Here is a 27,017-nt window from a genome sequence, read left to right as displayed (position 1 = left end):
AGGCAACACTTCACTTGTGAGTCTGTTGGGGTCATCTGTTGCATCCAGTGCTCCCGGTGCAGCCTCCTCTACATTGGTGAAACCCGACACAGATTGGGGGACCGCTTCGTTGAGCACCTCGGCTCCGTCCGCCACAACAGGCAGGATCTTCCGGTTGCCACCCACTTCAGCTCTGCTTCACACTCCCATTTGGATATGTCCATACATGGCCTCCTCTACTGCCATGATGAGGCTAAACTCAGGTTGGAGGAGCAACACCTCATATATCGTCTGGGTAGTCTCCAGCCCCTTGGTATGAACATAGAATTCTCCAGCTTCTGGTAATTTCCTCCTCTCCCCCTTCCCCTATCCCTATTTCACTCTGCCCCTTCCCCCAGCTGCCTACTACCTCCCTCATGGTTCCACCTCCTTCTACTACTCATTGTGCTTTCCCCTATTCCTTCTTCACCTTTCCTGCCTATCACCTCCCTGCTTCTCCTCCCCCACCCTTTATCTTTCCCCCTACTAGTTTTTCACCTGATACCTACCAGCCTTCTCCTTCCCACCCTCCCCCCACCTTCTTTATAGGGTCTCTGCCCCTTCCCTGTACAGTCCTGACGAAGGGTTCCAGCCCGAAACGTTGATTGATCATTTCCACGGATGCTGCCCGACCTGCTGAGTTCATCCAGCGTGTTCTGAATATCACTCCATTCATGAGTGTCTATTCCTGCCACTTCTCTTGTTTTTTATACAACAGAATGGCACAGAAGCTGAAACAAGTTAGAAAAAGGCAACTGGGTTGACTATGGAGGTATATGAGAAAGCTTGTGATTTACTATGCCAAATCCTGCAGAGATGATAGGGAAGCTCTTGGAACTGTGCAATCCTGTTAGCTGTTTAACTGTTTGCCATTCACTTTAGTGTGTGTTGTTAGTATAATTCTCTTTCAGTTTTTTTTTTGTGTATGTCTCTTTTCACATGAGTGCATGTTGCTGTAAATTTGCTGAGTAAGATATTCATAGGTTAAAGCAGAATAAGGTATTGATAGGTCAAATTGGCTGAAAATGCAAGTTGTATAGGATTTTTATTGAATTAAGGTCCATCTGTAAGAATTACAAAATTAATTTACATTGACTTTGAATTGTAAGAATTATTAACTACCGACTTGAAATATGCCAATACAAATAATCCTTTCATATCTGTAAGCTTTCCTCTATCACCCTCTACAGGACAGCTAGTAGGTGGCTCACATAAGCCACTGCAGTGGAATTCTTCACCAAATAACTCTGCATGCTTATTTTGCAAGCTGATTGCAATAAATACGTATGTACTGCATGTATTAAACAATTTCTGAATTTGAAAGCTATCTAAGATGAAAAACTGGAATTTAATAGGAATGTATGTTTTTGCAGTGTTGTGCTTTATGTTGTAGTTTGCTGGGGAATTATCATGTCAATCTTTTTGAAACTGAGCTCTGTATTATGCCACCTTTCAGATTTGCCTTGCAGAATGAATCTGATTTGCTTTCAAATGTTGTGAACTAAAGAATTACGTAGCTATAGCTCTTGTAAAAGGTTCACAGTGGCATTGTTCTCCAGAGCTTTTAAGGAAAGTCACTGATTTTTTAAACGACTTCTGCAAGTTGCAACCAAATGCTGCAGTGCAGAGGCAGGAGCATTCTTAGCAGCCATAATATTGTCAGAGAGAAACTGATGCAGTAAGATCTTTACTTTTATAAATTCTAAGTTGAAGGAATTTTTATAATTGCTTTAGATTCTTGGTTCTTGGGATTTAGAGGTCTTGAATGAATTCAGTGGATCAGTAGAGTTGGATTTAAGATGAAATGCATTGTACAATTGGACTGCAGCAAAGTGCTGTTTCTCATCTCAACTGCACCTTGATTTGGTAGTGTAGGGAGGGAATTGATTCTTTTTCTTCATTACCTGCATTAATATTTAATTTAGCTTTTTCTTTATGTTTGCTGCAGAATTAATATTTTATTCAAATAAAGATAATCGGCCTCTGTGCAAAGGCAGATTCATGACAATTGGTTTCAAATTGACAGTTTAATGATATAGGAGTCAAATATCTTAAGTGAGGTTTCTGAAGTGTCCTTATTTTCTTAAATGTTCTAATTCATGTTTATGATAGTAGGTGCTGTAGGCCACATGCAGAGCTCTAGGGCAAGTATAGGAATAGATCATGCAGGCCTTCGGCTTTGATTTGCTATTCATTCAAACCTGTCTCTTAAGCTACCTGATTTGGTTCTATATCCTTTTATTACATGTTAATCTACATTGTTATGACCTTCAACCTTATTGCCGACTTTCATTGTACTTACCCTGTAACTGAAACACCTTATTCTTAATTCTTTTAGTGTTTTGCATTGTATTCAATGTACTTTTGTTATGTATTGATCTGTGTGAATACTATGCAAGGGAAGTTTTTCTCTGTACCACAGTATATTTGACAATAATAAACTAATTTACGAATTTACCAATGTAAGATTTAAAATTATTAATTGAACTAGCATCTTCTGTACTTTTGAAAAGTGTTTCACATCTCTCTCACCCTCTGTAAGTGTGAATAGTTAAATTGGTAGATTCTACTGACTATATGTTACTGATGTACTCTTCCTAGTCAGTGTGCTTACTTATGGAGATTGCTGGGCATGCATAGTGATACTGAAATTCAGTACATCATTGAAATCTCTTTTGATGTTTTCTCCGGTGATATATGATTGATGAATGTGATCTTGAAGGAGCAAGCCTTACCAAGAGAGTGAAGGTTGGCTTCAGTGATGTCGCTTTCCTACGCTGCTTCCAAGATATTCAGAAATGGAGATTCTACTTGATTCATTCAGAATTGTGGCTTTTCTGTGAAACCTAACCTCCCCAAAATTTGCTCCAGATGCCCATCTTTAATGGCACAATATCTCATCAGCATTCTTAGGAGCTTAAATAAGGATAGGACTTACACAATGAATGGTAGGGCCTGAGGAGTCTTGAAGCACAGAGGGAACTTGGTGCATCAGTTGAAAGATCCCTGAAGGTGGCAGCACAGGTTGATAAGGTGGAAAGAAGACTTGTATTCCACATATTTAGAATGAATATCAATTTCTCCTTCCAGTAAAAAAAATCCCTCCCCCTTCCCTCTCCTCTCTTCTTCTGTTCCCCACTGTAGCCTTTCATCTCCTCTTACCTGCCTATCACTTCCCCCTGGGTTGTCCTCTCCTTCCTTTTATTCTATGGTCCACTCTCTTCTCCTATCAAATTCATTCTTCTCTAGCCCGTTACCTTTCCCACCCATCTGACTTCACCTATCACCTTCTACATGGTCTCACCTTCTACATGGTCTCCTTCCCCCTTCCAGTTCCTTTTTATTCTGGCGTCTTCTCAGTCCTAATGAAGGGTCTTGGACCAAAACGTCAGCTATTTATTCATTTCCATAGATGCTGCCTGACCTTCTGAGTTCCTCCAGCATTTTGTGTATGTTGCTTTGGTAAAGAAGGCAGATGGGATACTGGCCTTCATTAACCAAACCACAGAACATAAGAGCAGGGTAACGATATTACAACTTTATAAAAATACTTGCAAGGCAACAATTGGACTATTGTGTGCTGTTTGGGTTACACAATCTAGAAAGGACATGATTTCTCTGGAGAGAGCGCAGAGAAAATTCACCAGGATATTATTTGGAGTGGAATGTTTCAGTTATGAGGAGAACTGATTCGGCTAGTTTGTTTTCCTTGGAGCAGGGAATGCTCATTGAGAATCTGGGAAAGATATACAAAGTTATGAAAGATGTAAGTAAGTTGACAGAAGTAAACTTTTCCCGTAGCAGGAGTATCTATAAATAGAATCAAGTAAGAAGTAAGTGGTTTAGAGGGAATATAAAGAAGAATTTTTTTTTCAGCAGAGGGTGGTTGGGGTTTGGGATGCAGTGTTTGAGAGGCTAAGACTCTTGCAACATTTAATGGCACACTAGTGAAGCTAGGAATCTACCTCACAGTGCCAGAAACCTGGGTTCAATCTTGACCTTGGGTACTGTCCGTCAAGAGTTTGCATGTTGTCCTTGTAATGACACATTGGTTTCATCCAATGTCTTCCACCCACATCACACAGACTTGCAGGTTCACATGATAAATGGCCACTGCAATATGGAAATGAATGGTAGAATTATGGACAAGGGTTTTTGTTGAGAATGTAGAGAGAATCAAATATGGGATTAATGTAGTATAAGTGTAAATATATTACATTACAGGTCTTCAGTTGGTAATGTAATCCATTTACAATAATCCCAAGTACTGGGAGTGGTTAGTGTGGATAGTGGGCTGAAAGGCCTGTTCTGTGTTGTCTGTCCCTCTGTCTCTGAATATGAAAATTTGAATCACCAAGGCATTGAAAGCAGTGAACCAAGTGCTGGTCAATGGGATTGGTATAGAAGGGTATTCAGTGGTTAGTATGAACAGGATGGGCTGAAGGGCTTGTTTTTGTGCTGTATGATCCTGAGACCTGTGTTCTGTGTATTTTTCCATCTCCTAACCATTTAAGTTGCTCTAATGTGGATTTCTTTGCAGGTGATAATGAATGAACTATGACCTCTAGTCCATTGACCCTCTCCATATTCTTGATTCTGTTGCATTCCCAAAATTTACTGCACTCAACATAGTATATGTTTGCTGACTGAACATCTATAGCCCTCTGGCTTAAAGTGTAATGGTAACATTAAATTCCATGTTCCCAGTTTACCATGTGCAGATCAAAGAACAAAACTGCTGAACTCTTGGTTGATATGAATCACTCCATTCCAGTGTGTGAATCAATGAATGCATTATCCCAGTAATTTCAGCTCTGGCTGTGTATCATTACTGTGTGTGGTAACACTATTGAATTACACCACAATATGTGGAAGTACTTCCAGATTAATGAGTTTATAATGCTTTAAATGCTGCATTTCCCATTTGGTTGAATTTTTTCCTGTCCTGGTATATCAAACATTAAAGTCAAGGTCATTGACTTATTAATGATATGGATAGCAGGAAAAATAGATTTCAATCAGATTGGTTTGTCAGGAGCCAAAGCAGGCAAAGATAGCAGATTTTCTTCCATTGGAGGTCCAAAGGGATTTGGGGGTCCTAGTGCAGTATTCCATGAAGGTTAACCTGCAGGTTGGACTGGTAGTAAGGAAGGTAAATACAATGTTATCATTTATTTCAAGAGGATTGGAATATGATTAAGAAGACATGTAGTCCTCTTTTATTGTCATTTAGTAATGCATGCATTAAGAAATGATACATTATTTCCTCTGGTGTGATATCACAAAACACAGGACAAACCAAGACTGAAAAAACCGACAAAACCACATAATTATAACATATAGTTACAAACAGTGTAACAATACCATAACTTGAGAAGAAGTCTGTGAGCACAGTAAAGTTCAGAGTTTCTCAAGTGTCCCACATCTCACGCAGATGGGAGAAGAAAGAAAAACTCTCCCTGCCATGCCGACCACAATCCGACTCTGAGTCATCTGAAAACTTCAAGCTCTGATCAGCTGTCCAGCACCAAGTACTGAGCGGCATCTCTGCCGAACGATTCGACCTCCTTCTCAGTCGCCAAAAGCAGGCAAGGCCGGGGATTTTGAGGCCTACCCTCCGAAAAATTCCCGACCATACAGTAATGACAGCAGCGAACGGGCGTTTCAGAAATTTCTCCAGATGTTCCTCTGTGCTTTTACGTCCATTCTCCATCAAATCAGAATTGTCCACGGCCCCTATTTAACAGATACGATATCATTTTTCACCGGAGGGTTGCGCACGTGCGGCGCGCAGCCATCTTCTCCTCCCGAATATAGAATGAAGGATGTAATGCTGAGGCTTTATAAGATATTGGTCAGATCATGTTTGGAGTATTGTGAGCAGATTTGGATCCCATATCTGAGAAAGGACGTGCTGCCATTGGAAAGGGTCTAGAGGACAGTTAGAAGAATGATCCAAGAAATGAAAGGATTAATGTATGAGGAGCAATTGATGGGTCTGAGCCTGTCTTACTCAGCTTCAGAAGAATGAGGAGGAATCTCATTGAAATCTACCAAATATTGAAAGGTCTAGATAGAGTGGACATGGCGAGGATATTTCCATTAGTGGCAGAGTCTAAGACCAGAGAGAATAGCCTCAGAACAGAAGCACTTCTCTTCAGAACAGAGATGAGGAGAAGTTTGTTTTGCCAGAGGGTGGTGAATCTATGGAATTCATTGCCACAGGCAGCCGTGGAGGACAAGCCATTGGGTATATTTAAAACAGAGTATGATAGGCTCTTGACAAGTAAGGGTGTCAAAGGTCATGGGGAGAAGGACGGAGAATTGGGTTGAAAGTGAAAATAAATCAGCTATGATTGAATGGCAGAATAGATGTAATGGGCCGAGCGGCCTAGTTCTGCTCCATGTCTTGTAGTCTAAGTGCCTTAGCTGTCAGATGAACTTATTCACTCAGTACCTCCTGCACCTAATAAAGTGGCCGTTGAGTGTATGTTAGTGGTCTTCTGCTGCTGTAGCCCATCCACTTCAAGGTTCAACATGTCGTGTGTCAGAGATGCTCTTCTGCACACCAATGTTGTAACACTTGGTTATTTAAGTTATTGTCACCTTCATGTCAGCTTGAACCAGTCTGGCCATTCTCCTCTGGCCTCTTTCATTATGAAGGCATTTTCACCAACGCTCACTGGATGTTATTTTTGTTTTTAGCTCTATTCTCTGTAAACACTAGAGTTCAAAGTTCTAAGTAAATTTTATTATCTCGGTACTTATCTGTCATCATATGCAATCCTGAGATTAATTTTTCTGAGGTCATACTCAGCAAGTCTATGGAATAATAACTAGAGCAGAATTAATAAAAGATCAACCAGAGTGCAGAGGACAACAAACTGTGCAAATGCAAATATAAATAAATAGCAATAAATAACAAGAACATGGGATAATGAGATAAAGAGTCCTTAAAGTGAGTTCATTGGTTGAGAAAACTTCTCAATGGTTGGGCATTTAGACTGTTGTGTATGAAAATCCCAGGAGATCAACAGTTTCTGATCTCCACCCAGTCTGGCATCAACAATCATTCCTGGGTCAAGGTCACTTAGATCACATTTCTTCCGATGTTCTGTTTGATCTGAACCTCTTGACCATGTCTGCATGCTCTTATGCATTGAGATGCTGCCACATAATTAGTTGATTAGATATTTACATTCGCGAGCGGGTATACCTAATAAAGTGGCCATTTGAATGTATATACAGTTCACTTTTTCTTATTTGCCATTAAGAGGTTAGCTTTTAAAATTTCCTGTTTATTTAATTGCTTGACTTTACACAGGATTTAAACCTGTAACTCTGTGTCAATGCCTGGTCACCAAATCACTTTGATACTGTACTCATAGACATAGACATACTTTATTGATCCCGAGGGAAATTCAGTTTTGTTACAGCAGCACCAACCAAGAATAGAGCATAAATATAGAAATACAAAAACCACAAACAATCAAACAACAATATGCAAACTATGCCAGATGGAAATAAGTCCAGGACCAGCCTATTGGCTCAGGGTGTCTGACCTCCACAGGAGGAGCTGCAAAGTTCAATGGCCACAGGCAGGAACAACCTCCCATGACGCCCAGTGTTGTATCTCGGTGGAATATGGCCAGAGTCCAACAGCAAGAAGTTCAATATCCGGGCTACAAACACGTTCCTCGATCGTAGTATGACCAGGATTACACCATCCGTTGTTAACCAGAACAGCAAGCCCCCAACTCCTTTACGCTTACCGCTGTCAGTGCACTTCCGGTCAGCCCGAACGGTCTGGAAGCCCTCCATGTAAAACTCTGTGAACAGATAGTGATGTTGAATTTGTTAGGGTGACAAAAGAATCAAAGCTGTAGTACAGTACTTTTGATATTTTGAATTGTAGAAATGATGGCAGCCAACTTGCATAAAGTATGTTCCCAATGAGAATGATCTTGCATTGCACTGTATCTCTAAATATAGTAAATAAATAAACCATTATTGACCTCGTATGGTAAAATGCGAAACAAAGGTAATTTGTGTTTGGGGATGCTGGATAAGAGATAAATATTCCCAAAACAAAATTATTAAAATAAATTATTAAAAACAAACGAGGTATGCCAATTGCAAGACCAGAGTTCGAGGCCCAGTGTTTAGGGTCTCATCAGAAAGCCCAAAGCTTGAGGCCTGGAGTTTGGGTCCTCATCTAGGTTCCTCATTCATCATCATCAGTGAGACCTGAGTCAGTACCATAGATCGAAGCCTGGAGATGGATCGGAAGTCCAGATCGAAGCCTGGAGATGGATCGGAAGTCCAGATCGAAGCCTGGAGATGGATCGGAAGTCCAGATCGAAGCCTGGAGATGGATCGGAAGTCCAGATCGAAGCCTGGAGATGGATCTGAAGTCCAGATCGAAGCCTGGAGATGGATCGGAAGTCCAGATCGAAGCCTGGAGATGGATCGGAAGTCCAGATCGAAGCCTGGAGATGGATCGGAAGTCCAGATTGAAGCCTGAAGATCGATCAGAAGTTCAGAAGTCAAGGGCCGATGGCCAGAGCCCCAAGTCTGCACACCTCTGCGAGTCATTTGGGGAAGTCAATGGCCATATGGTGTCTGCGAATCTATAATTCAGCTGGAGGCTGAAGAAGATGACCAGTCCTGGGGTTAGAGAATTGTGTATGTGCGTGGGTTGTGGGCAGGATGGAGGAATGAACTTCCAAAGAATTTTTTACAACCCCAAATGACTTTACAGTGGAACTGGTGTCTTTGTCGTAAACCATAGTTTGAATTGGTATGTGAGTGTCATGTGGGTGTGAGTATTGCATGATTTGAGCACAGTCTTCCTCTTGAGTGCACGGTCTTCAGAATAAAGGAACATCAGTAAGGTAGGGGCAGCAGTAGGTGAAATCAGTAGGAGTAACTTAGCACTGGTGTTGCTTAGAAAGTGCAATGTCACAGTTTGAAAGTGATGAAGGCCGAGGTAGTTACTGGATTTTCTGATCTATTTCTACTTGATAAAGTTAAACATGAAGATGAGGAATGGATCGACAAAATGGCTGAGTAAAATGTGCATCCTCACACACTGATAATGAATGCCTCCAGTGTCCCAAGGCAGACAGTATGGGAATGGCAATCACCAGAGAGGCTAGGAGGAACTGAAACCCCTGGGATAATCTCGTTCAATATACAGAATTTCCCTTTTGGATAATGGTGGAGGACAACTGTTCCTCATCAGAGTACAGTCAGACTTGAGCATGGTACCATAATGGCTAAGTTGCACAGGAGGGAATAAAAAAGAATGATGATAGTGGTGATAGGTGATTGAATAGTTGGAGGAGGGGTGCAGATGAGTATTACTTTGGCCATGATGTGACTCCAAGATGTCACACTATACCCCTGTTTAACAGGCGCCCAAATAATGTAGGGTCTTGATCCAAGATGTTGTCTGTTTATTCCCCTGCACAGATGCTGCCTGACATGCTGAGTTCCTCCAGCATTTTGTGCATGCTATCCAAAAAAGGGGTGAGAGGGGGAGCAAAGAGCCAGAAGTAGTGGTCTATCATGGTACCAAATGGCATTGGTAGAAGCAGATAGATCTACAAATAGATTTTATGGGGCTGTAAAAGAGATAAAAAGGCAGGAACTCAAAAGACTACTGCCATAGCCATTTGAGCATACAACTTAGAAGAGTACAGAACTAGACAGACTATTTAGCCCATATTGTACCGATTTTGGTGCAAATTTATAAATGACCTCTGTGTCATCCATATCCTTCCATTTCCTTTATTTTCAGGTGTCTAATATGTGCTTGAAGTACAGAAAGAGTAGGATTGTGTGGTTGGAGAGATGGCTTTGGATTTCTGAGAGTTTGGGGCTGGTGGGACTTTTCAGCTTGGATGTGTTGCATCTCAGCAGGGCCAAGTAAAGAGGATTTTCCAGGTCTTGTGGGGAAGGTTTAATCCAGGTTGCCAGGGCTGGAAATCTAAGAGTTAGGAGGAAGAGAAACAAAGCTGAATATTAGAAATGTAGTAGACAAAATACTTAGGCAGCAGAAACAAAAGCATGCAGCAAATGGAATTAGAAAAATGTTATGGTTATATTTATAATCATTATGTCTAAATGTATGCAGCATCCAGGATAAGGTGGTTTAATTAGCAGTACAAATACTACTGAGATCTAATTACCTTACAGGAATGTAGCTGCAGAGTAGCCAAAGCTGAAAGCTAAATATTTCAAGGTATTCAACATGTGGTAATAAAGGAAAAAGGAGTTGGGGGTAGTATTGTTAATAACAGACAATATGAGTACGTAGTTAGAAAGGACCTTGGCTCAGTAGATCATGGTATAGAATTAGAATTAGTCTCCGGAGCTAAGAAACATCAGGGGGGAGAGAACATTGGTGGAAGGTGTTTATTAGTTTCTGATTGTTGATTGTGATGTGCAGCATGAGGTGTGGGAATGTTTTAGAATTCAGAAGGGATGACCAAGATATTGCTAAAGAAAGGGAAAAATAGAAAGTAAAACAAACATCCAGTAAGGATGGTAAAAGGATGCAATGTGTAGAAAGGAAAAGACTTATTAATGCAAATGTAAATCATTTACAGATGGGTTTTGAGGGGATATATAAAAGGGAATATGAAAATGGCAGAAGAACAAATCTCTGCCCTCATGAAGGAAAATACAAAAATCTTTCATAGATGGTAGAGAACTGTGGTCTAGTGAATAGCGTGAACAAAAGAAATAACTATTATTGTGAAATTATTATTGGAAAAGTTAGCAAGCCTGAACATTATTACGTTGTTATCCACTTAGCATGTCTATATCCTTTTGGAATCTTGTTTGTCTCTTCATCATTGCACATTTTCCCACCTAGTGTTGTATCATGAACAATGTTGAATTTAGTCCCATTAGCCAAATCATTGTTAGAAAAAAATACTGAACAGTAGGACACCAAGCTCTAATGAATGCTGTACCTCACTAGTCACAGTCTGCTAACCCAAAAAGGGCTTACTTAAGTTTTTTTTATCCAGCTCTCAATCCATGAAGTTTATTAGCCTCAATTCCATGTTCTCTTATCATGTTCAGCAACCTCTTTTGTGGGACCTTATTATAAACCTTCTGGAAACCCAAATATACTGACTCTTTTTCACCTTATTCTACAAGATACAAAAGAATTCCAGTGGTTTAGTCAAACATAATTTCCCTTTTATAAATCCAGGTCAGCAAATCTCTGTGAATATTAAAGTAATCGAGAGATAGGACAGGAAAAGGTGTGAGAGATAAAACATTAGCCATGACCTTGTTGAATGGCAAAAGAGACTCATGGGGCCCAACAACATAATTCTACTCCTATTTCTTATATTCATATGAACATATATTTTTATTTTTGTTATATTGCCAATAGAGTAAAAGAAGATGACACCAGCAAACAATGCGACTAAAGGCGACGTCCTTCAGACAGTTCATGAAGCTACTTCTTTTACTTCTGCTTATTTTTTCAAATGGGATTCTACTACTATTGGAACCTGTGATTTATATTTTGATGGTATATTTTTGATCCAATTGAGCGATCTGGCCCGTTGTCTTTGAGGGAATTCGGTAAGATTTCGAATGAAGTGTGCAGCCTGGAGGCCCAGAAGCCTGGGGACAGAGCACGAGCACGAGCCCATGGTTGACTCTTTCTCATTGATCTCGCGATTGAAATCAATGAGGACGATAGCGGAAGACAAATGGCTGTTCAGCGCTGTCTGCCTGGGTGTGACCTGTGTGTGTGTGTCTGATGTGTCTGTCTGTCTCTCTCTCTCTCTCTCTCTCTCCTCTCTCTCCTCTCTCCTCCCCCCCCCCCCACCTCGCTCGCTGCTCCAAGAGGAAACTGCCTGCATTTGATTGGTCTCTCGCTCAATGCTGCCTGAGTCTTGGGCAAAGTTCATGTGTGTTTCTGGTTACTCTGTTTTTATTGCTGTTTTGTGCAATTTTGATCAGGGTAGACTGGCTCTGCGGCCTGCAGTCAACGAATGACAGCGCGAAATTGAAATGAACTGAACTAAGCTGAACATTCCTTGACTGATTAAATGACTGTGATTTGATGTTTTACATCGTGTTTTTCACTCGTTTTTTTGACGCTTGCGCAACTTGTTCTTTTTTGTGCTTTGGGTCTTTGATGTTTTCTTTGAACAGGTTCCATGGTGTTTCTTTGTTTTGTGGCTGTCTGTGTAAAACCAAATCTCAGGGCTGTATACTGCATACATACTTTGATAATAAATGTACTTTGAACTTAATTGTAATTCTCTTTGCCTCATCTTCCTCTGCAATCTGCCACATCTTCGCTTCAGTTTTTGATCTATTCATCACTCAAATGGCAATGTTGCTAATTACATTTTTGTTGTAATTAAATTTTCTTTATATTAAAATTAATACTAATTATTGAAATATTTCTGATTGGATGCCTTGGAGGACAAAAATTAATTGATGTTGTGTATTAGATTAGTTTGTACAATGAAATGTCACTGTCTCCAAGTTTGGTCTGACATTTAACTATGCACATGTTAAAGTTCTGCCTAATCTCTGCAAATTTACTGTGCTGGATTTATGCCATCATTTTGTACAACATTGGAATAGTTTATTGAAATGCACATTGTAATTAATTGCTTTGAATAGCATTGGGAATGTTGTAATTGATTTCAAACTGCAGAGTGTTGTATTAGAATGAATCTATGTTAAATGAAAATTTAACGTAGCTAATGATTTCCTCAGCTGAGGATAAGTTGTGATATGTAGATTATGTACAGATGCATATATGCAGTGTTTCATAACATTTTTATTGCAAGGTCAAATTCAGAATCAGGTTTAGTATCACTGGCATATGTTGTGAAATCTGTTGTTTCACAAGTTCCAAATAACCTGTTTAGAAACCTGCACAAAGCACAAACAAAATTTCAATGTCTTTGAGCTGCAATATTGCATCAATTCTAAAATTAGCTTAATCACTTGGTGAAAATTAGAAGAATAGATCAGAAAAGTGATCAACTGACTTGGCCACATCTTGTTTCTTTACAAGGCTAATTTATTTTATATAAAGAAATTGTTAAGGTGTAATTTCTCTCCAGCATGTGTGTAAGAAGCTAGTGAAAACGGTCAGGCATATCTTTAATGCCGTGTTTTGGTAAAATATATAGATGCAATTCAGATTAAAGTAAGGTTAAAACAATTACCTGCTATCGATAGGAAACTTCTATAAGACCTAATTCTTTGTATTCTGAAGATACTACATTGTAGATGAGTCTGACAGAAATTGAAGTAAGTCCTAAGCAATGGACTTCAACCTGGAGATTCAACTCAAGCAGTGTGAAGCGAAAGACGAAAAGTTAAAGAAACTCGATAAAACATCGAGCAGAGGGACAATGAATTCACTTGATGACTTAGAATAATGATGTCAAGTAGACTTCCGTTAAAATTAAGTGAGATAAATTACAAAATATTGTTCACTAAGTGCTTTTTTTTCTTAAGACCACTTCAGTTGCACAAATTTGAAGAAGTTTCGTCAAATATATGTGGAAGGCAATGTCTAGAAAGAACAAACCAAATAGGCAGCAACTACATTAACTTGAAGCAGTGGAATTACATATGTCTATTCTCGCTTTGTGCCCAGCTCTTCTTTCTTCATTTCTGTCCCCAATTCAGTTCCTTTTTCCCCCTCCCTAGTCTGCAACTTCCTCGTCCTTGTTTCTTCCTCCTCCCTTTCAGCTCCTCGTTTTTCCATCCCCAGCCTCATCTCAATGGAGCACAGTTCCCCGCCTCCCCTCATCTGAATTTGACCTTCCTCATATGAGGTCCCATGCCTTCTTCAAAGCTCAAAATAAATTTATTATCGAAGTACATCTCCCTGAGATTCATTTTCTTCCAGGTATTCACGATAGAACAAAGGAATACAATAGAATCAACGAGAAACTACGCAAAGACTGACGAACAACCAATGTGCAGAAAAAGACAATCTGTGCAAAACAAAAAGAAAAATAATAATATAATAATAAATACCTTTACTTTTGTCTGAGCCCAATACTGAGTGAACAAGCTGCAATGATCAGATTTGTAGGATGTAGCTTCAGTCTAAAAGAGAGCAGGCAGCTAATATCTAGAGCAGGGGTTCCCAACCTTTTTTATGCCATGTATCCTTGCCAATATAAAGGAGGATAGTAAAAGCTACTTTAGATATGTGAAAAGGAAAAAAAATAGTTAAGACCAAAATTGGGCCCTTGAAGACAGAAGCGGGTGAATTTATTATGGGGAACAAGGAAATGGCAGATGAGTTGAACAGGTACTTTGGATCTGTCTTCACTAGGGAAGACACAAGCAATCTCCCAGATGTAATAGTGGCCAAAAGACTTAGGGTAATGGATGAACTAAAGGAAATTTATATTAGGCAGGAAATGGTGTTGGATAGGCTGTTGGGTCTGAAGGCTGATAAGTTCCCGGGACCTGATGGTCTGCATCCCAGGGTACTTAAGGAGGTGGCTTTAGAAATTGTGGACGTATTGGTAAACATTTTCCAATGTTCTATAGATTCAGGATCAGTTCCTGTGGATTGGAGGGTGGTTAATGTTGTCCCCCTCTTCAAGAAGGGAGGAAGAGAGAAAACAGGGAACTATAGACCGGTTAGCCTGACGTCAGTGGTGGGAAAGATGCTGGAGTCAATTATAAAAGATGAAATTACGACACGTCTAGATAGCAGTAACAGGATTGGTCCGAGTCAGCACGGATTTATGAAGGGGAAATCGTGCTTGACTAATCTTCTGGAATTTTTTGAGGATGTAACTATGAAAATGGACAAGGGAGAGCCAGTGGATGTAGTGTACCTGGACTTTCAGAAAGCCTTTGATAAAGTCCCACATAGGAGATTAGTGGGCAAAATTAGGGCACATGGTATTGGGGGCAGAGTACTGACATGGATTGAAAATTGACTGGCTGACAGAAAACAAAGAGTAGCGATTAATGGGCCCCTTTCAGAATGGCAGGCGGTGACCAATGGGGTACCACAGGGTTCAGTGCGGGGACCGCAGCTGTTTACAATATATATTAATGATTTAGATGAGGGAATTAAAAGTAACATTAGCAAATTTGCCGATGACACAAAGCTGGGTGGCAGTGTGAAATGTGAGGAGGATGTTATGAGAATGCAGGGTGACTTGGACAGGCTGGGTGAGTGGGCAGATGCATGGCAAATGCAGTTTAATGTGGCTAAATGTGAGGTTATCCACTTTGGTGGTAAGAGTGGGAAGGCAGATTATTATCTAAATGGAGTCAAGTTAGGAAAAGGGGAAGCACAACGAGATCTAGGTGTTCTTGTACATCAGTCACTGATAGCAAGCATGCAAGTACAGCAGGCAGTGAAGAAAGCTAATGGCATGCTGGCCTTCATAACAAGGGGAATTGAGTACAAGAGCAAAGACGTCCTTCTGCAGCTGTACAGGACCCTGGTGAGACCACACCTGGAGTACTGTGTACAGTTTTGGTCTCTAAATTTGAGGGGGGACATTCTTGCTATTGAAGGAGTGCAGCGTAGGTTCACAAGGTTAATTCCTGGGATGGAGAGACTGTCATATGTCAAAAGATTGGAGTGACTGGGCTTGTATACTCTGGAATTTAGAAGGCTGAGAGGGGATCTTATTGAAACATATAAGATTATGAAGGGATTGGACACGCTGGAGGCAGGAAGCACGTTCCCGCTGATGGGTGAGTCCAGAACTAGAGGCCACAGTTTAAGAATAAGGGGTAGGCCATTTAGAACGGAGTTGAGGAAAAACTTTTTCACCCAGTGAGTGGTGGATATATGGAATGCTCTGCCCCAGGAGGCTGTGGAGGCCAAGTCTCTGAATGCTTTCAAGAAAGAGATGGATAGAGCTCTTAAAGATAGCGGAATCAAAGGTTATGGGGATAAGGCAGGAACTGGATACTGATTGTGGATGATCAGCCATGATCACAGTGAATGGTGGTGCTGGCTCGAAGGGCCGCATGGCCTACTCCTGCACCTATTGTCTATTGATATTGTCTATTGTCTATTAACCAAGGGGTTCATGGACGCCAGGTTGGGAATTCTAGAGAAATGTAGGGAGGGAGGGTTGTCTGAAGTCAAGACAAAGTGGGGGAAATGAGAGAAAGCGAGGAAAGGTTTTTGAAGTTTTGTTCCAGGTCGGATAAAGAAATTATAGTAGATAATTGTTCTTTACTGTATCTGTATAAGACTTCAGCCGCACGTAATCTAAGCATCCTGGCAAGTGGGGTAAAATCTATATTTCTGCTGAACAAAATCCATAATTGAACAAGGATCAACTAACATCTTTCACATCACTGTAAGTGTGTCACTCAAGGTCAAATGGTAATGATGTAAATTTACCAGAATAGTATCTTGGATCCCATAGTTAAATTACAAGATTATTTTCCGCAAGTCTCAGGAGCCACCTTTAAATGAAGACAGACACTAATGATGAAATTCACTACGGTCTTCAATGTATACTGGTAATCTTTAGAGGAAAATGTTTGACGATCAAGACCACACATCTCACAGATAGCTCATTGCCTACTGGGCATTGCTAATTCCTGTGCTCCTGTATGCTTTTGAAACATGGCTACATTTAGCAGGCAAAACTAAACACCTGAAAGAAACCACTGACCCTATCTCTGTGAACTCCTCCATATCCATGAACAATCAGTATCCTCTCTCAGCACCCCAATATTCCCTGTACCAAGCCCATACTGTCACTCTGTTGGCATGCTACATTGTTTACATACCTGATACAAGACGCCGGTCATAAATATGGCAGGAGAGTACTACATGAACAAAGGAAAAGATTCCATGATGTTCCCAGCTCTATGAAATACAGCAATGTCTCACCAGTTGCCGGCCTTTGTTTGCAAAGCCAAGTAGAAGCGTTTAGATTGGCACTGAGAGCATCTGTCCTATATCAAGTGCACACATGTGCATGTATGTAGTGAAATGGTAAATGGGAAGAAGGTGCAAAATGCAGGGTTGAAGGACATGGCCAACTACAGAGAATATACTAATGAAGGGACCATTTAGCAAAATTTGTCCCAAATCCATTTTTCATCTCTTACAGTAGATGTATTAATATTGTAAACTGCAATGAACAACTGTCTAGGAGGGTTGCTCATAATGCTTCTGTCTCTGGTTTTGTGCTGCTGCAGGGTCTGCGAGTGGCACTTTGCGGATAACCATCCGTTCCGTTGGCTGTAGTGGCTGACCCGATGTATCCGGAATCGACCACAGACTCACCAGCTCGACTTTCTCTAAGGCACACAGGCTCACCGGGCATGATTTACAGGTGAGGCACAGGCAGTGAGTGTAAAGGTTTACATCGTTCAGCTACAGCATCTCCAGATGGGATTTGCAATTTAAGTACCAGCTTTCTGTTTACAAGTGGAAGAACATTCAGATGCATGTAGTGAAACTCTAATAATCCGGCTCATGCAAGGCTTTGTTTGTGCTGTTCTGTTAATACCCCAGCACATTTTTAATTCACTATTTTTAAATATTACCTAGTGTTATAGTGAATATGTCAGTGAACTCTAAGTTTAAAGGAAGCGCAGGGAATGGAACCCCGGTTAGTGTAAGGAGAGCATGGGAAGCAGGGCCCTGATGTGTAGGGAGGGAGCACAGGAACGGGGGTCCAGCTAGTCAGAATTGAGCTGGAGAGGTGGTGTTCTGGCTGGTCAGAAGAGAGCACCAGAATGGAGACCCTGCTGACTTATAGGAACCTAGCATGGTTGAGCATCAGGATTTCGGAATGGTCAGATTTATCAGAGGTTTATTATAATACTGTTTTATCGACAGAGGAAAACATCCCAAAGTATGTCACTGAGGCAGAAAGGGAAAATAAGTATGCACTGGATTAGAAAATTTTAAGAGAACATATCAAGAATATGGCTATCTATATTTAACCGAGTAAGGAGAAAGGTAAAGACATAAGAATTTTAGTGACTGAAGGTGCAGCTGCTGTTGACTTGGTAGTAGCTGTATGTGAAAGATGAAGCATTAAATCTCCTCCAGCCAATTGATTATATAGTCTAGCCCAACCCATTTTTATACAGCACTGAAGTTAGTGTTGTATGCCATCATAATATAGTGAAGTCTCAATTTAAATTATAAAATGAAGTCTTGAGAAAGTGCTGAAATATGTCATTTACTAAGGGAGATGACAGATCAGTTCATTTTAAGCAATAACATTAGCCTGATCTCAGTAAAGTGAAGAGTGGACTTTAGACCTTTGTTTCTCTACCCACAGTGACTCTTGACAGGACTTTCATCATTGGGCCAAGTGCTGAAGGAGATCATAGCCAGGGGAGGGTGAGATTGAAGGGACCTTTAAATGAGATTGAGGATCTTTAAATAAACATATTGGTGAAATTGCAGGCTTTGAATGCTAACATAGTTGGTTGTGATAGAGGGATTGAGCTTAGAATGGGACAGGAAGGTGTGGAATATTTTGAACGAATTAGACTTTGATAATGTTGAGGTTGGCAACAAGTGCATTAGTCAAGACAATCCTGATGGGAAAGTGAAGTTACAAATTGTGGTTGTCACATTTTTGATTTTTCATTTTTCTCCTTTTAATTAATTTGTTTGCAATATAATTTGACTATTTACCAATTTGCCATCCAACTTTTTAATTGGTTCTTCTTAATTTCTTTATTTGAGTGAAATACTTTTGGAAATGTGAAATCTGACCAAATGCATCTGCTGATTTCAGGAGATTTTTAAAACTGGGTGTTATTTTAAATTGAAACCTGAATTTCTCAGAGGGAAGACACATAGTTAAGGAAGCTGACAAAGGTGAAGAAGCAAGAGAAGCTTTCAACTAATGAGTGTCAGATTAAAAAGAACCTGAAGTTGAAATACTTGGTCCTGAGGAAAGAGCAATTAAAGTAGGAATTCAGTTTGTTTTTCATGCACAGTGCAAGAAGGTAGTACAGTGTAATTGGTAGTAATAGAAATCTGAATTTTAGGCAAGGATGATTTCATTTCTTTCTACTATTTCCTCAAGATTGCATTTTATATATTTGGCTTAATCATTTGTCTAAAAGAAGTTGTAACTATTGGACCAGTAGATGGTGCACTTGATGCAGTTATGATGAATTTCTGAAATCTGATGTACTGTACTCTCCTGTAGCCCACAAGAAGCCTATTGTAGTGCTTCTTATTTTGTCAGATTCAAGAATAGTTGAATGTTACTGGAAGTATTCTAAGTGAGTGTTTAATTTTTGATGTGAATTATACAAATTAAGATTTGGAGTATGTGCCTTTGAGAACACACCGGGTTTTCCCAAGCTAAAAGCCCTGAATGAACCAGGAGATTCACAATCTGCTGAGGGCTGGATATATGTTGTTCAAGACCATCAAAGCAAAATCCTCCAAGAGGTCCAGGTACGACTTAAGGAAGGCCATGATGAGAGCAAAAAGGCAACTCCAAGTGAAGCTAGTGATAGGGGGAGATGCACAAGAGGGTTTTCATGCCATTACAACCTATATGTGGCAAAATGGAACAACATAAGTGGTAAGTATGCTTTACTCCCCGATGAGTTCAATATCTATTATACACTTTGAAAGGGAGAATAGCACTAGACTTGTGTGAATCTCCACAATATCCAGTGACCCTCTGATCTATATCTCAGAGGCCAGACATCCTTCAAGAATGTGAACCCTCACATACCGACACATGTGGCTGGACACTGAAAACCTGTGCTGACCAGCTAGGTGGAATACTCAAGGACATCTGTAGTCTGAGGATCCTACCTACTTCAAAAAGGCAGCAATCGTTCCAGTGAGCAGGAAGAGCAGCCTCAATGAATATCACCTGGTAATACTCAAACCTACCATTGTGAAATGCTTCGAGATGTTGGTTATAATAACTCCTGCCTGAGCAAGAACCAGGGCCCGCTGCAATTTATCTACTGCCTCAACCAGTCCACAGTGGAAATGATCTCACTGACTCATCACTCTGCTTTGGAGCATGTTAAACAACTGCAAGACATGCAGCAGACTACAGTTTGTCTGTTACAGCTCAGCATTCAACATCAACATTCCCTCAACACAATAAACAAACTTCAAAACCTGAGCCTTTATACCTCCTGCAACTGGACCCTCAAAGTGCATTGAGTTAGAATGCAGGATAAAGCGTAAAAGCTACCGAAAGAGTGCAGTGAAGGTAAACAATAAAGTGCAAAATCATAACAAGGTAGATTGTGAGGCCAATAGTTCACCTTATTGTACAAGAAGTCCATTCTAGATTCTGATAATAGTAGGATAGAGGCTGTCGTTGAGCCTGGTGGTACATTGTTTCAGGCTTTTGTATCTTCTGTCCAATGGTAGAGGTGAGAAGAAAGAATTTCTGGGATGGGTGGGGTCTTTGATCATAGACAATAGATAATAGGTGCAGGAGTAGGCCATTCAGCCCTTTGAGCCAGCACCACCATTCACTGTGATCATGGCTGATCATCCACAATCAGTACCCTTTTCCTGACCTTCTCCCCATATCTCTTCACTCCGCTATCTTTAAGAGCTCTATCTAACTCTTTTTTGAAAGAATCCAGAGAATTGGCCTCCACTGCCTTCTGAGGCAGAGCATTCCACAGAACCACAACCCTCTGTGTGAAAAAGTTTTTCCTCAATTCCATTCTAATTTGTCTACCCCTTATTCTTAAACTGTGGCCTCTGATTCTGGACTCCCCCAACATCGGGAACATGTTTCCTGCCTCTAGTGTGTCCAATCCCGTAATAATCTTATATGTTTCAATCAGATCCCCTCTCATCCTTCTAAATTCCAGTGCATACAACCCCAGTCGCTCTAATCTTTCAACATCTGACAGTCCTGCCATCCCGGGAATTAACCTCATGAACCTGCACTCCCTCAATTATGCTGGCTGCTTTACTGATTCAGCAAGAAATATAGACAGAGTCCTAGAGAGGAGGCTGGTTCTTGTAATGTTCTGAGCTGTGTCCAGAACTCTCTGCAGTTCCTTTTGCTCACGTAAAAAGCAGTTGCCATACCAAGCTGTTATGTATCCAGACGGAAGGCTTTCTGTGGTGCATTAATAAATTGGTAAGAGTCAGTGGGGACATGTCAGTAATGATAAAACTGAGTCTGATTCTGACAAGGTGGTGCAGCAAGCAGAGCGGCTGCCTCACGGCTCTAGCCATCAGGCTGCAACCAGATCTCCAGGGCTGCCTACTGGAGTTTGAACATTTTCTCTGTGGCTGTTTATGTTTCCTCTGGGTGCTCCAGATTTCTCTTGTATTTCAAAGCATGTGAGATAGTAAATAAATTGAGCCAACATTTTTTGGTGCGTGATAGAATCTGGAGGAGTGTTGATGGGAGTGTGGGGTGAATAAATGAGATTTGTGTAGATGTATTCATCATTCTTGGCACAGACATGATGGGCCAAAGGACCTGCTTCTATCCTGGATGACTCTAGTAGCCATAACTTAAAAAGTAATTTGAAAATCACCAAAGTGTAGATCAAAGGAACTTTTTTATTGTTAGGAACTGTTGGCTGACCTTTATATGCATATATGCATGTTAAATATGAAACTGTACCAATGTGCTTCTTCACTGAGCAGTTGGTCAAGTTTCTGATGTCTGGACCATTAATGAAAAGTTTTTTTTACCCACATGGGATAGGATGGAGAGAGAAAAATCAAGGAAATATTAGTTTTACTTCTGCCTCTCGTGGTGGCAGTATTGCAATGGAATGATTGAGTCCAGGAGGGCAGAAACAGGGGCTGTACACTGCCATTTGCAGGTATTATGTGTCACATTTATGAAGTCTTGCTTATTGGTGTTTAATTGAGAGGAGACTATTGTGTTTCCAGTATTGTACCTCCTAATTCTAAATTTTAATTAAACTCCAAAACATTAAATTGTGTTTTCATATTTGCTACACCACCTGCAGGAAGTAATTACTCTCCCTTAGAAAAAAATGTACATAAAACTTGGAAAGGTATATTGAAAGTAAATATTACATTTGATGTAAGAAAAAAACCTAATAATTGTTACTGTCATTAAAAATGAATTATGTTTTGATGTTTATGTACATCACGAACAGAAATTTAAAACTGGGCCATTGTTCTCCTTGCCTTCCCAAAGGAGGATGCTACTTTACCAAATCAATAGCAATACAATATCCACTCCTTTGTGCCTGGTCTTTTTTTACTTTTGTCGTGCTTTGTAAATTTGCTTTTTAACTTCTCAAATGGATCACGAATTAGTGATCTTGCACTGAGTGATTGAGCAGGCAGGCCCAGTAGTTCAGCGACTGTTAAACCCTTTGGAGCTCCTTCTAGTACATGATCTTCAGCAACATTGTGCTTCAGGACTAGATATGTATTGAATCGGGCATTGTGAGTATGAATGATCTGCTCAGGTTGGTTTAAAAATGCAGCCTTTAAAGAAAATCCTGCAGAGAAAAAATCTTTTAGGAAAGATGACTTTCATTTGTTTCCCCTTGAGTGTCCATTGTTTATTTCCAGAAGCGCTAACCTTTTAAGTCATTGCTACTTCCATCTAGTGCCTAGAGATTGCATCATGGTGACAGTTATATCCACCAGATGCTATGAGGTGTGGTGGATCTAAATGGATTTCTGGCCAAGTGTGACTGCAGTATAATTTTATGACCAGTTTCCATTTCAAGGCTGCTGACCAATACTATTTTCCACCATGGCAACAAATCAAATCGTCGTGATGGTCAAAAGTGCTAACCAAGTTTAATGTTTCCTTTAGCTGCCATTTTCTCATGGAGGTTGAATAACATATTATATGTTACATTGCAAAACTAGTTAGAACATTCATTGAAAGTAAGTGGGACATTCTGTAATATATCTCTGCCAATAACACTTAGGGATATTTATTTGCTTTGTGTTCCTGCTCATTTTATTCATTATAAACAACAAGCATACCCAGCAACAAGGCAGGTGAAACTAGGCAACATCTTTTTGAAAGTGTTGCTTCCTCAGAAATTTACTTTTTTCATGATAGGCTGAAGCTTCAAGCTGAATACAAATATAATTTCAGACTACTTGAAGCATGTAGGAATTTGGAGAAACAAGAAACTAACTTTTATTGAATATAATGCATTTAATTGCATAACGGTGCTGTCATTTTACAATAGTTCAACTAAGCTAAAACTGTTTTGTTGATGATTTTTGTTTGTGCCGGAGGCTTCTCGCTTAAGTGTCCAACAGTAATCAGCCAGCATTGATGGATACCATTTCTCCATGGCCGCAATGTCCTGGTGAATCCTTTCACCATGCTCATCACTGTCAGTGCCAAGATTTTGCAGGGAAGAAATCTAAATGAGAATGTGAAAAACAAATCTTTAGTGACATGTTGAACTTCATGGTTTTGTAATGCTTGAAGCATGTTGTCAACCAGTTGCATGTAGTTTGGTGCTCTGTAGTTGCCTAGAATTTTTTTAACAATATCCTTGAATGCCGCCCATGCGATTTTCTCCATTTCCACTAGAAGTTCTTCGAATTGCGTGTCATTGATGACCTGTTAGATTTGTCAACCAACAAAAATACCTTTCTTAATCTTGGCATCAGTTATTCTGTCTCAAATATTGAAATCCTTCACAGAAAATTTTGTAGCTGGTGACAGCCGATTCCATTCTTGCAATCTTGAACCCAGTAATTCTGCTTTTGCCTTTGGCAGACCCAAATCTCTGACCATGTCATTTAACTTGGACTGAGTTATCAGATGAGGCTTACTCCACATAGAGTTCAAAATCTTTATCAGTATCGGTGTTGTTTCCCATTCCTGGCTTGTGCATCACGGCATCTAGGTCTGCATCCTCTAGATCCCATGACCTGCTTTTCTAAGACCTCCCCTGCCACGTAGCAACTGTCCTGTCTAAGCGTGCCCAGCCAACATTTTAATTGACTTGAATTATGAATTGAAATAACAAATATAGGTGATATAAAAAAAACATTGTGTAATTGGGAAATTTCATGGTGATTTTCATGATCAGCAGGCTGAAATTCATAAGATACACCCAAAAATATTTAAGAAACAAAATCTTTGTTGTCCGGTGTATACTTGACCAATCCTGTCAAAATCCTTGGCATTTTTGCAGGACTTTCTCAGGGACAGAGTTTCAGGTACAACCATCATTAGTTGTTTTTTTCATTCACCTTCCCTCAACCATAAAGTAAAATTCAAGGATATGTATCCCTTGAATGCGCACAGGCCTAATCCGGATGTACAATAGGACCTGGACACACCATTTCACAACATTAGCCAAACCTGGAAGGTTTAACCCTTGCCATTGTTTGATATTTCTTTCAGTCCTAGGAGGAGGGTGGAGGGATAATGGTGGTGCTGGGAAGTCAACCTGTTTGAAACATAGCTAGATTGGCAATGTAAATACTATGGCTACAAGAGCAATTTGGGTATTTTGTGGCAAGTGACTTGCTTCCTGATTCCACAGTCCTGTCACATTATCCTCAGATCTGGAATGTAACGGAATACTAGATAATAGCTGCTCAACCATACTCAAGAAGCTCAGCATCCTTGGGGCATTCTGCTTGATTGACCAACCTAAGCAAATGACTCCCTGGTATGCTGCACCATGTGCATTGTCTATGAGATGTGCTGCAGGAACTCTCCAAAGCTGCTTTAACTCTCCCACATCCAATGCCACTACCACCAATAAACCAGAGTTGGGTATGAGAATATCAGTACTTCCAAATTCTCCTCTAATCTCACACCGTCCTACCTTGAAAATACATGCCATTTCACCTTTGCTGGGTCAAAGTCCTGTATCTCTGTTATGGTGTCATTGGGGTACCTTCACCATTGGTTGAAAACTGGGCCAGTGTCATTTAGAGTAATAAAAATGGCTGTGCTTTCCTGTAATTTTAAAAAAAACGTCTTTTCTGCATTGGCACATGCAATAAATTTTATTTTCCTTTATTCCATATGGTTCTGTTTATTACAGAAAGAATTGAGAAATGAGGCCACTAAGCTTTTAATTTTTTTATTCTTATTGAATTGATAAAAATCTGATTTGTTCTGCGTTTTTTTTTCCTACAGGATTGTTAGGGATTAGCGTAATTTGTACATAGAAAACTACTGGAGTGGTTTTAAAAGTCAAATGTGAATGAATTAGTCAGTTTCACTTTGAGTCAAAGTCAGTGTTTTATTGTACACAGTACTTATTTATAGTTATGGGATACAAAGAAAAACTTACGCTTCCAAATTGTGTAATCATCGATGTTTTATCTGAGGACATCTTAAACTTGACTACCTTCAATTCTATGATATGGTAATGGTTATCACTCATTTACTAGTACTTCGTAACCATTCTTTAGATTCATATATAAAATGTGCACTAAGGGTAATAAAGGAACTGTTATCTTGTGCATGCTGTTATTGAATTAAGAATTTGATTGAAAGCCAATAAGTAAATGAGTGGGATTTTCCTGGACCATTTGCCTTCCACTGACCCACTCCCTGCTGAATTGCAGCATTTGTGGACAATAGAGACGTTCTATTTCATGTTGGAATTTAATTTGACCTTTAGAATTTATTAAGAAATTTGATTTCCTTTTTAGTGAAGTTCGAATATTTCAATGTGGTTCATTTCTCCCTCAGGAAGACTTGGTAAAAACACATCCCCTTTGTGAGATGAATGTAATAGTGTAGTTTTAAAAAATTTCTTTGTGGCAATCTACCAGTAATATACTATACCATTATTTGAAGTAAACATTTGCTTTATTTTCTTGTATAGGTGCATCTGAGGTTTAGTTTCTGTGCTATATTACTCTATGACTCTGTGAATATACTTGTTCCTTGATTTATGATGTGCGCTTTTTCTCTTGTCATGCTGCCTGAAGTGCCCGATACGGGAGTCCCAAACGGCAGTTGCAGTTTTACAGGTACCTGCTCCAGACAGCATGTTTCTCAATCACGTAGCTTGCTTCTATTTGTACTTAGCTGTAGCTTGCATGTGTCATATTGCTGTATTGGTTCTCTGTAGTCTGACTAATTTGCACTTGTGCCATTATGACATCATTTTTGGAGCCAAATTTCCATTGCACTGTGCTTGGTAATATTTATCTGCCATCATGTTTTGCAATGAAGTTCTATCATTGTAATCTTATGCTAAGTGCGAACAAACTCCAATGTTCTTTATCTTTTAAGTTTTACGTGTAAGCACTCACACCTCCCTTAGGTTAAGAAACGTGTTTTGTGGCTCAGATAGTAATGAAAATATATCGTTCTGTTCTGAGGACCTCTGAATTTGATCCCTGAGTTGCACTGTAATGTCAGCAGAGTAACATTCAAGGCACTTACTCCATGTATGAGCGAGGGGAAAGTTGAGCAGAATTCCCACTCCCATTTGTTATCCAGTAACCTTGCGGGAAATGCATGCATGGGTGCTGCATTTAATTCAGTTGTGACATTCTGGGAATTAAATACTGACAATACCATCTATTGAGAATAATGCTAACATAGAGGAAGTATCGGCAGAAAAGGAAATAAGAGAAAAGTGCTGGAAAATATAAGTTTTTTCAATCAATAGGGTAACAATTGCAGGCAATATTGAAAAAAATTGAGGGTTTAAGTTGAAGACGCTTTTGCACAATTATGCCTGGTGCATGCCTGTTGCATGATTCTTATGTTTGTTATGTAGCTTATCTCATAAGCATTACTTTAGTTTTATTGCCATTTTATATAATTTTGAAAGAATTTGTTTTTGTATTTTGTGTGAGACAGTACTAATCCATATTGATTGTAGAACTTTGTTTTTATGGAGTATAACTAACCTTTCTTGAAGAGAGATGTCAGTAATGTTTTCTGTGATCAGTAGGTCTATCTTGTCTCCCTATGATTTACTAGAATTTGCTGACACTATTAATGAATTGTGAAATTGTAGAAATAGTAATTTCTCAGAAATTGCTAAAAAAAAATCTAATGGCATAT

The 27,017-nt window shown here is 39.8% G+C and overlaps 1 protein-coding gene across 5 annotated transcripts in view; it reads left to right on the top strand.

Annotated features, from left to right (window-relative positions):
* kcnab2a (potassium voltage-gated channel subfamily A regulatory beta subunit 2a) overlaps window positions 1–27,017 on the top strand; it is a 293,607-nt gene that overhangs the window by 121,186 nt on the left and 145,404 nt on the right. For 2 of the 5 annotated variants that reach the window (XM_072244814.1, XM_072244815.1), the window contains exon 3: window positions 17,227–17,363. The exons of 2 other annotated variants lie outside the window; for them this stretch is intronic. In XM_072244814.1, coding sequence (XP_072100915.1) covers window positions 17,287–17,363 — 77 coding nt within the window. In that variant the 5' untranslated portion in view covers window positions 17,227–17,286. Of the gene's footprint in view, window positions 1–17,226; window positions 17,364–25,950; window positions 25,970–27,017 lie in introns of those variants that run through there. One more of the 5 variants, XM_072244819.1, reaches the window with a different exon arrangement.

This window comes from Mobula birostris, chromosome 27 (genome assembly GCF_030028105.1).
Source record: "Mobula birostris isolate sMobBir1 chromosome 27, sMobBir1.hap1, whole genome shotgun sequence".
Classification (NCBI taxonomy): Eukaryota; Metazoa; Chordata; class Chondrichthyes; order Myliobatiformes; family Myliobatidae; genus Mobula; species Mobula birostris.
The sequence above is the reverse complement of the archived record's forward strand: the minus strand, read 5'-3'. Positions and strand labels throughout refer to the sequence as shown.